This window comes from Cryptomeria japonica, chromosome 3 (assembly GCF_030272615.1).
Source record: "Cryptomeria japonica chromosome 3, Sugi_1.0, whole genome shotgun sequence".
In the NCBI taxonomy this organism is placed as follows: Eukaryota; Viridiplantae; Streptophyta; class Pinopsida; order Cupressales; family Cupressaceae; genus Cryptomeria; species Cryptomeria japonica.
In genome coordinates, this window is record NC_081407.1 from 625849047 (window position 1) to 625860359 (window position 11313).

General features: G+C 39.5%; 1 protein-coding gene across 1 annotated transcript in view; it reads right to left on the bottom strand.

The window, feature by feature from the left end:
- Positions 1 to 11076, bottom strand: part of LOC131044254 (uncharacterized) — a 31416-nt gene extending 20340 nt beyond the window's left edge. The window contains exon 1 of the mRNA XM_057977550.2: positions 10053 to 11076. Coding sequence (XP_057833533.2) covers positions 10053 to 10820 — 768 coding nt within the window. The 5' untranslated portion in view covers positions 10821 to 11076. The remainder of the gene's footprint in view (positions 1 to 10052) is intronic.
- Between the last annotated feature and the right edge of the window lie 237 nt (positions 11077 to 11313).

Here is an 11313-nt window from a genome sequence, read left to right on the forward strand (position 1 = left end):
AGATATCTACAGCAGATGAGTACACAGGCACTTGTGATTGGGCTTCCACAAATTTCTTGTACAGATGGTGTATGTCGTGGTTGTGTCCTTGGCAAACATCATCGAGATCCTTTTCCTAAGGGTCGAGCCTCTCGTGCTAGGGCAGCCCTAGAGTTGGTACACAGTGATCTTATGTCCTTTCCGACTCCTTTTTCAGGGGCCCGTTATGTACTCACTTTTATTGATGACTTCTCCAGACGTACATGGGTGTACTTTCTTAAGTACAAGTCTGATGTCTTTGACTCTTTCAGGAAGTTTAAGACATTTGTGGAGAAGCAATCTGGACTTTCTATCAGGAGGATACGCACAGATAATGGGGGGGAGTATGTAAATCAGGCTTTCAGAGATTTTTGCACTGAGCATGGTTTACAGCATCAGTTTACAGTTCCTTATACCCCTCAACAGAATGGTGTTGCTGAGAGAAAGAACAGAACCTTACGGGAGATGGCAAATTGTATGATACAGTCTCGAGCTATGAGTTCTTCATTTTGGGCTGAGGCAGTCAATTGTGCCAATTATATTCAGAACCGGATGCCCCATAAGGCATTACGACATATGACTCCTGAGGAGGCTTGGACCCATGTCAAGCCTGATGTTTCTACATTCCGAGTTTTTGGTAGTGAGGTTTGGGCATTTATTCCTGATGCTCAGCGGATAGCCATGGAGAGGAAGAGCCGACCACTCATATTTGTTGGCTACTGTGAGGATGTTAAGGCATACAGGTTGTTTGATCCTGATTCCAGAGAGGTCTTGTTTCGGCGGGATGTCCAGTTTGATGAGTGCTATCCTCAGATGGATTCTCCATCACCAGCTTCTCCCTCATTGCCTACTCCTTCCTCTTCATCTCTTGAGGATTACTTATCTCTTGAGGATGATGTAGATCATGATCCACCATCTCCACCACCACCAGTTGCTCCGTCTTTGCCGAAGTGGGCCCGTGATACTGTTGATGCAGCTGGTTCTTTGGCAGGTGATCCTTTAGATACTCGTCGCACTCGTGCTCAGACATCTAGTTCTAGTCTTTTGAGTCATACCCTTTCAGATGATCCTCAAAAGTTTTCAAAGGCGACAGGACACCCAGAGTGGGATAGGGCCATGGATGAGGAGTATTCTTCTTTGATGAAGAATCATACTTGGGATCTTTGTCCTCTTCCTAAGGGAAGAAAGTTGGTTCGGTGCAAGTGGGTGTATCGTACCAAGTATGCTACAGATGGTTCTATTGATAAGTATAAGGCCCGTCTTGTTGCGAAGGGGTTTTCTCAGGTAGAGGGTATTGACTACTCTGAGACCTTTGCTCCTGTCGCCAAGATGAATTCTATACGCCTGGTACTTTCACTTGCAGCTTCACAGGGATGGACAGTGTTTCAGATGGATGTGAAGAGTGCCTTCTTGCATGGAGACCTACATGAGGAGATCTATATGGAGCAGCCTCAGGGTTTTGTGCAGGACACTTCTTTGGTTTGCAGACTTCGACGTTCATTGTATGGTCTCAAACAAGCCCCCAGGGCTTGGTATGAGAAGATGGACTCCTTCTTGCTTTCCTCGCACTTCACACGCTGTCATTCCGATCACACAGTCTATATTCAACGTCATGAGGGTGATCTTTTGATTCTAGTGCTATATGTAGATGATCTCATCATTACAGGTAGCTCATCCTCCATGATTCAGAGTGTTCAGAGAGCTTTGATGGAGCAGTTTGAGATGACCAATCTTGGTCTCTTGCACTTCTTTCTGGGTCTACAGGTTATTCAGTCTTCGGATGGGATTTCCATTTTTCAGGAGAAGTATGCTCTTGATATGCTTCAGCGATTTGGCATGCTTGATTGCAAGTCTGCCCCCACTCCATTTCAGTCAGGTGTTGTTTTGTCTTCCACTTGCTCTACTCCTTCAGTAGACCCCACTTTATACAGGCAGTTGGTTGGCAGTCTGTTGTACCTGACACATTCTCGTCCTGATCTTTCCTTTGCGGTTGGCCTTGTCTCTCGGTTCTCCCATGATCCTCATGAGAGCCATTGGCAAGCAGCCAAACGTATTTTGAGATATATTCGGGGCACCACACTTTATGGCATTCACTACTCTTCAGGATCCCCTCACATCATTGGCTTCACTGACTCCGATTGGGCTGGTGATGTCAATGATCGGAAGTCTACTTCTGGCTTCGTTTTTTGCCTTGGTTCTGGTCCTATCACATGGTCTTGCAAGAAGCAATCTGCTATTGCATTATCATCTACAGAGGCTGAGTACCGTGCAGCAGTGTTAGCCAGTCAGGAGGTTTTATGGCTTTGGCAATCGATGACAGAGTTTGGGTTTCCTCCAGATTGTCCCACTATTCTTTGGTGTGACAACCAGAGCGCCATTCACATTTCTCGCAACCCAGTGGAGCATCAGCGGACAAAGCATATTGAAATCCACATGCACTTCATCAGACAGTTGATTCAGGATGGTTCTCTCATCTTGGAGTATATTCCTACAGAGGAGCAGGTTGCAGACATCTTCACTAAACCTTTGGCATCTCCGCGCTATCTTCAGTTGCGCTCAATGCTTGGGGTGAAGGAAGTTGTCCTTGGGGGGTCTCAATGAGGCCTTCCTTCCTTCATGTTTTCTTTTCAGCATGATTCTTTATCTCTTTTTGGAGAGGAGTTTTTTCCCACTGGGTTTTCTCCTTTACTCCGCTTTATAGAGATTTTCTTGTATTCGGGTACCTCATCAGGCCTTGTTGCCGGGACCCTCTTTTGCATTGTAGTTCCTTTGCTTTCTTCTGCATTGTTTGTAGCTGCATTGTAGCTCATCTTAAGGGGGGGTGTTAGAGTAAAGTAATTAATTAACTTTGCTCTCCTCTTAAGATTTCTCTTTATGCATACATTAGTCATTTAATAATTAATATTTAATTATTAAATGCTCACACCTTAGGGTTAGGTTTTCCTTTTGGTGTTGATCTCCTTTATAAGGATTGATCTCTTGTATTATTCATATTCTTGATTCATTTTTCTCTGATAATACATCTTTTCTCTCTGTCAGAGCCAAAACCCTTGTATATGTTCTCTCTCTTTCTCTGTGACAGGTTTCTTGCATGCAGGTTTCTTTTGGGTTCTGTGGATTTGTATTTCTCAAATCCTACAGTACCAACTCAATGGGTGGTCTACTTAATTGAGGGGACCCGTACTCTTGCCTCCCTATTATGTTCCCTTGCGATTTCTAAATACGATTGCCTTATAAAACCAAATGCATAATTACTTAAATAAATAAATCTGACATGGAATAAAATAACAAGCATTGGATTCAACATATAGAATATCAATTATTTCAGAAATATAATATTTTCTGCTATGACTGTTTTAGAGATTTAGATTAGTACTGCTTAATAATCCAATTTCTTGTTGTCTTTCAAATCCAGATCAGATCTTAAATTGCTTCATTGATGCCTTTCTCCAAATGAGAATCTGCCTTATATAGCCTTCAAGAGAAGACATAGAGTCACAACCTTGGCTAAGCATATCTCTCTTCATAAAAGAGGCATCCATTCTAAAGTAACTGTTGTCCCTTCACTAATCGCATCTGCTTGGAATCGATGGGAATTTAGGCTTTGTTTAGATATTATTCTTTATGCTCTACAAATCACTGCTTTAGACAATGCTGTCCCTTGTTGAAATATTCAGATAGAGTGACATATATTTTAATTTATATATTTTCTTATTCGTTACCTCCTCATTAGTTAACTTGCTATTTTTGGTAACAACTGTCATAGCTCTTAATCAAGGAATCACCGCCTAACAAATCCCTATTGACCCTCATTAGGAGAACCGCCTCTTTTATATTCTGAATTCATCAAGGTTTTAAGGCAGCGGTCTATTAAATAATGCTGTGATCTCTCCTAACATGGTGGGGACATGACAACTTTATGGGCTCCCAAGGAAGATTGTGAGTGACAGGGGCAATAGATTTATTAGCTTGTTTTGGCAAAAACTCTTTCGATTGACAGATAAAAAATTGACCCTAAGCACTAGCTATCATCCTCAAATAGATGGAATTGTGAACAAATAGATAGAAAGTTACTTCAGGAACTATGTTACAAGGCAGCAAACACCATGGGTAAAGTGTTGCACCCTGGGGAGTATTGCTACAATTCTATTCATCACATGTCTATAGGTATGACTCCTTTCAAGGCACTCTATGGTTATATTGCTATTTCATTCATGGATTCAATTCTTTCGAATAGTAGAGTACCGAGGGCTAGAGATTTGATTCAACAAAGTTTAGACATTGTGAATGCACCCAGAAAACCTTCAGTTATCCCAAAACCAGCAAAAAGTGTATGCTGATTGCCACCGAATTGAAAGGTTTTTTGAAGTGCTAGACATGGTATTCTTGAAGTTACATCCGTATAGAGAATCTTTCCTCAAGGAAAGTGCTGAAAAGTTGAAGTCACAATTTTATGGACCTTATAATATCATAAGGAGGATTGGTGAGGTTGCACATGAGCTGAAACTTCCAGAAAACAATAGAATTCATAACATTTTTCACGTGTCATGCCTTAAGAAGGCTCTTGGGTAGCAAGTTGCTCCTTCCTTAGAGCTACCCCTGCTTGATGATGAAGGAAGGTTGATGTTGGCATCAAACACAATCATGGCTGTAAGAGAAAAGAAGCTGAGAAACAAGGTTATTCCAAAATATTTGGTGAAATGAAAGAATCTTAATGGAGCAGCGTGGTGAAGACAGAGTGAACTATTCTTTCACCTTTTACTAAAGAAATGAATGAATCTTCCACTTGAAGACACTACATGGGAAGGAGTGGAGATTTTTGAGCACCCAAGTTTTTCATTAATTTTTGCTGGGTTATTCTTTCTACAGCCACTTATATATCTTGGGAGGGGTCAGGGGGTGCAAGCCCCTGTGTAACCAACTCAGACTGAATTAGGGAATCCAAAGAAATGGCAAATTACATCATCAAACAAATCTAGACCAGCATGTTCAGCGATAAACACGTGTCATGCCTTAAGAAGGCTCTTGGGTAGCAAGTTGCTCCTTCCTTAGAGCTACCCCTGCTTGATGATGAAGGAAGGTTGATGTTGGCATCAAACACAATCATGGCTGTAAGAGAAAAGAAGCTGAGAAACAAGGTTATTCCAAAATATTTGGTGAAATGAAAGAATCTTAACGGAGCAGCGTGGTGAAGACAGAGTGAACTATTCTTTCACCTTTTACTAAAGAAATGAATGAATCTTCCACTTGAAGACACTACATGGGAAGGAGTGGAGATTTTTGAGCACCCAAGTTTTTCATTAATTTTTGCTGGGTTATTCTTTCTACAGCCACTTATATATCTTGGGAGGGGTCAGGGGGTGCAAGCCCCTGTGTAACCAACTCAGGACTGAATTAGGGAATCCAAAGAAATGGCAAATTACATCATCAAACAAATCTAGACCAGCATGTTCAGCGATAAACACGTGTCATGCCTTAAGAAGGCTCTTGGGTAGCAAGTTGCTCCTTCCTTAGAGCTACCCCTGCTTGATGATGAAGGAAGGTTGATGTTGGCATCAAACACAATCATGGCTGTAAGAGAAAAGAAGCTGAGAAACAAGGTTATTCCAAAATATTTGGTGAAATGAAAGAATCTTAATGGAGCAGCGTGGTGAAGACAGAGTGAACTATTCTTTCACCTTTTACTAAAGAAATGAATGAATCTTCCACTTGAAGACACTACATGGGAAGGAGTGGAGATTTTTGAGCACCCAAGTTTTTCATTAATTTTTGCTGGGTTATTCTTTCTACAGCCACTTATATATCTTGGGAGGGGTCAGGGGGTGCAAGCCCCTGTGTAACCAACTCAGGACTGAATTAGGGAATCCAAAGAAATGGCAAATTACATCATCAAACAAATCTAGACCAGCATGTTCAGCGATAACCAAGTTTGGGGATCATCATGCCTCGGGCCATTACACTTCCAGTCTACAGCAAATCAACTGAGCATAAACTGATTCTGGATCTGATTGAAAGCCAGGTGTCCTGTTCCACACATTTGGCAGTAGCTGCACCAGCCCGATCTTCACTACAGATCCAGTGCATCTATCCAGTCCCTGGGTGTTTCAGGACAGAGTTCTGAAGGTGTTTGCGCAATCCAATTGAACCTTTGTTCCCAGATCTGAGTGGAGGGTACTAAAAAGTTCCTATTCACCTACAGACAAACTAGGAGCAGACACAGGCTTGCAGATTTTTGCCACTAGGTCCTCAGCCTCATTATGGTCAGTCCATTGACTGTACTAATTGATTAATGTTTATAGGAACTACAGTTTCAAATTTGAATCTGGTGAAACCAGTTGATTCACAGTAATTCATTGGATTGAAACTATTTACTTTGAACTGTGCAAGTGTATAGATTTGCTTCTGTTTTGAAAAAAATCACAGTTCATCATTTTATGTTAATGTTAAATGTGTAACAGTCATTCGCTAACTACTGCAAGTTAAAGATCAGATTCTTCCTAGGGTTATTTCATTACAACACATACAAGAACATCCAGATTCATTTTAAAAACATTTGATTCTTCACTAAAAACATGTGATTTTAAAAAGATGTACAGAAATTAATCAACATCTGAGTTTACAAAAAACTTATAATGAAAATCGCCTAAATACCTTTCCCTTCCAGAGTACATTGGAATTTACAAGGGAAATAAAAAGGGGTTGCTCTAAGAACTTAAATTTCTATGATGGAAGCTGTAAGAAAATATCAAAGAAGTCCAGTCCACAAAATTGACAGTGAGGATGAGGTTCTTAATGATAGTACTTACAGGCATGAGGTTGACAATGAAGATGTAGGAGAAGGCTTCCTCAGTTGCTGCAGTCAATATCCACTTAAAATTTTCAGCCAAATATGCAAGTATGGCAATATTTATCTCATAAAATCTCCAAACAGCTGTGCTGTAGATGTTGTAGAGATGATAATAACTGCTTTGGCTAATCTGCTTCCAGATTGATGGACTGTTGAGAAAGTTCTTTCAGATGATATTTTCTACAGTCAACCCATGTTGGAAAAAGGACTATCAACAATACAAAACATTCAGCTGATCTGCTAGATTCGCATGTCATGGTGGTCATGTGTTCATTGAGACACTTTGCTATTGTAGCTTCAATTGGCATCTTTCCTTTCTACCACAAATTTTTAAGGTAAGATTAAAACAAAGGACCTTAAAACATTTTCTTTATTGACCAAAAAAAGTGCATTGGAATACTTAATCACCCTCTATGAGAAGTACATGTTGAAGCACCTTACTGTTTCTAGCCACTGGTTACATGTTCAGAAGTTGGCTTTCCAACTCTTAAAGAAAGGGCCATCAAAGTTACTTCTAGATTCTGCCGACTTCAAAAAGTATTTTGAGTAGGTACAATAGTTGAAGCATTCAGATCAATTTAGGCAAAGGTGAACAGTTTATTCTTTAACAATGGGAAGCCGTTAGTGGCAGGTTCACCACATGCACAGCTTGGTCCTATGACTGAGACTCTTGTTGAGGATGCTACAGCTATATCATCTACTTCCATGACGCTCACACAGCAGCAGCAGACTTTTCTGAGCTTAAGTCATAGAAGAAATTTGTAATTTGTAATTTGTGTTGATATTAATTCTTGGAGTTAATATGTATTGAAACTTTGAACTAGATTTTTGGTCAATGAAGCATATTGAACTATAATTTTGATCTATATATGAAGGTAATCAGTAATATGGTCCATAAATTCAGTAATATGCATGTTTTTAAAGAATACTTTTAAAAGGATTTTTTTATTTCTGATAAATTTGCCAAGTACGGAGTTTTTAGAAAAAAATTTGGGTCAGGCAAGTAATTGCCAAGTCTGAATTTTAAACTATGCTGTATATAAGAGAAGACCCCTCTTAAGGAACTACCAGATGAGAAAAATGGGTGCCAAGCCATATCAGTTTGCACGTGGCTTCCTCTCCACTTTATTTGGCTTCAAGCAGAGAGAGACATTTGTTCTTACTCTTCCAGCTGATAGGTCGTGAACCAAAGGTAAACATATAACCATAAGTTTTCTTCTAGCTAATCCGAATTCCCTACATAATCGGCATCACAATAACCAACCAAGTTAGGGGGGCTAATGCATAATTAATGCCAAGATATAGAGATCCTTTGGTGTATCAAAGGATATGCTTGGCTGCTTGAAGATAAAGCATCCAAGGAGTCTGCATGAAACAAGAAACAAGACTGACAACAAGGAAATGTTCAGCCAAGTATGGGTGAGATATATGAGATTTCCCACCAATGACCTATAGAGCAGCATCCACAAGAGGAGACCTGGGAGTAGAGTTTGCCTATAATTGTGTCCCCATCAATAAAGGAGCGAGAGGAGAGGATTACAGTCTTGTACACCAAATCATTGTATCAAATCCAAAGCATACTGACCATACCATGAATAAGCGGCTCACTTAAGCCAAAAAATGATCTGTAAAGTCAACAAACAAATGGCAAATCAAATTCCTTCTGAAAAACAAAAGGTTGTTCCATGTAGATCTAATGCAAACCTTCATGAAGAAATGTGCTCTTAAAATTCCTCTAATGAACCTCCCACTTGAAGGAGGCTGCTAAATAGAGAATAACGCAGACAGTATCAATGCATGAAACTAGAGCAAATGCCTGCTTGTAGGTGATCTGATGCTTGCACTTCAGATATCCAATGATCTTACATGCAGTACTGGGCAGAGAGCATGTGGCAGTATACAGATTAGTTGCTTTTGACCAGACTTTAACTAAACGATTTCAGAATGAGGTCAGCCTCAAATTTAAAGATGATACCTCAAATGATTTTTCTTAAGCTTCCAAAAAAGCAAAGAAATAAATTACAAAAAAATGTGCCCTAAAGAGCAAATTTATAAAAAAACCCTAGAAAAGCAATAACTTGATGAAAAACAGTCACAGAAAACTGAAATTTGGACTCTAACTCCCTTACGTGGATCCTTGAGTACTCTGAAAATCAAAATTAAAAAAAAAATCACAAACAGTGTGCAAGATATGCATAATTCCTGAAAATTAGGGCTTCTTTGGAAAACATTTTTTAGATTGAGATGTCTTGAAAGACTCGCCTAGTTTGATACCATGAAGAAATTAGCAAATATGAACCCTTAGAAATGATGTACCAACTTTGTGAAAAAGAAGACGAAAAAATATGATGGTGCCCACTGACTATAATACTTATAAAACTTGATGAGAGAACAGTGGGTTTGGATGTATATAATACACATCCAATATACATATATCAAAGGCGGCCAACCAAGCACATATCCAAATAAGGTCATAAAAGGAAACATAGGAAGGTTCTAGACAAAATTATAAACTCCCACAAAGATCATCTTATCTAGTCTCACTGTATGATCAATTAAATGCATTAATAATGGCACTATTTCAATTCAAAGAGAACCATGATTTGATCTAGTTCTTCTTAGTTCATACCATTAGAAGAATTAGCCACTGTATAACTTACTAGATATAGGCGACTGTTCTCATCTGCTCCATAGTTATGAAGGGAAGAGGGAAATGTTAGAAAATGAAGATTCATAAATCATAATTTCCAATGCGATTGTGATTTTCTTATGAGCATCTAACTGAGAATGTGATCGTATGTCAGACCATAAAATACAATTGATTGATGCGAGCACAGTTTAGACCAAGTGCAAGTATTGGACGAGAGAAAAGTACATATCTGGTGCTTGCCAAATCAGCTAGATGTAATGTTACACTTGCCCCTTCCAGAATTTGTGTGAAAACCAGTTCTAATGAAACTTGTAGTTTTTAGAAAACTTCTAAATATTAGAGATTGGAAAATAAATGACCGCTAATTTAAGGACAAACTTATTTTACCGAGCATTCTCTTTTATTTGTAGAAAGAACGCCCAATTTCTCAAAATTATTTTTTTCCCCAATTATGCTTACAAGATTAGTCAAAATGTGAATAAACGTCAGTTAAATGATGACCAAAAAATCAAAAGCAACAGGCAAGTATTGATTTACCTCAGCCTGCATGCCAGCATGCCTTCTCACACCAATGGCATCATACATAACTATAAGACTGAATCCCAGGCAAACAGGAAACAGAGAACCACTAACCCCATGACAAATGGCCACAGAAGCTGTAAGGGCGCAACAGAGAGCAGAATGAGAAGAAGGCATTCCTCCTGAACTCACAAACATTTTTAGGTCCCACCTCCTTTCCACGACAAAGGTGGTCACGACCTTTAGCATTTGGGCAATTGCCCATGCTAAGAGACCAGACATGAATGTTGGGTTTGCCCATAATATCTCCAAAACAGGGCTAATCTTCTGCTTGGCCATTAAAGTTGTACTCATAAGAGCCATTCCTATGCCACCTTGCTGTAAAAACTTACCATTAGCCAGCTCTGCTTCCTTCACCATATCCCTGCAGCCCTGCAGTCTTGCAATCCATTTTTTCACTGTGTTTTCAAGGATGTAAGGGCCCTGTTCCCCACGAAACATTACTCTTCCTCGCATGTTCTGTAAAACCAATGCCAAGGCTGCAAGCAATGGAGCCACTGAAGGAACCCCATGTATAGATGCCCAATTGTTGCTGCGGTTGCCATTGTCATTGTTGCTTTTAACCACTGAAATTCTCGTATAATGGTAGTGATGCCTTGAGGGCCAAATGGGGACTGATTTTTTATTTAAGTATTTCAACTTGACAAAATCGGTGCCACCAATCTTGAAGCCATTGTGCAATGAGGAGTGCCAGTAATCAAGTCTCAGGCTACGAAAAACACCCATTTAAGTCTAAATGAATCAAATGGCATTTCGGAGGAGACCCACTTCAAATACTCTGCCGAAAAACATATCGTGTTGGGCAATACTGAGCAACGAAGGCATACAAGCTTTTGGGCCTGCATGTATGGGAGTAATTTTAGCGTGTCCCAAGATAAGGATAGGAGGGAGAAATTGTGCTCCCTTCGAAGGCATATGAAATCTTGAACCGCATATACCAAACGCTATTCTATTAGATACAGTTAGATTTCATGCTTAATCCACCACCCAATTTGTTTTAATCGGTGGTATTACTTCCAATTTAGTTTCCTATATAACCACGGAAAGGAATTTTATGAGAGGAAACTTAAGAGGGTGGCAACTTCCATGATTTTGGTATTTCTTGTGGTGTTCGAGTTTACCCAGGTTATGAATAAGGTTATTCATTTGTAGTACTAGTACCAGATATTTAATGTGTATATTTTTATTTTAAAAAGTTTTTTTTAGATTGAATTTCTTA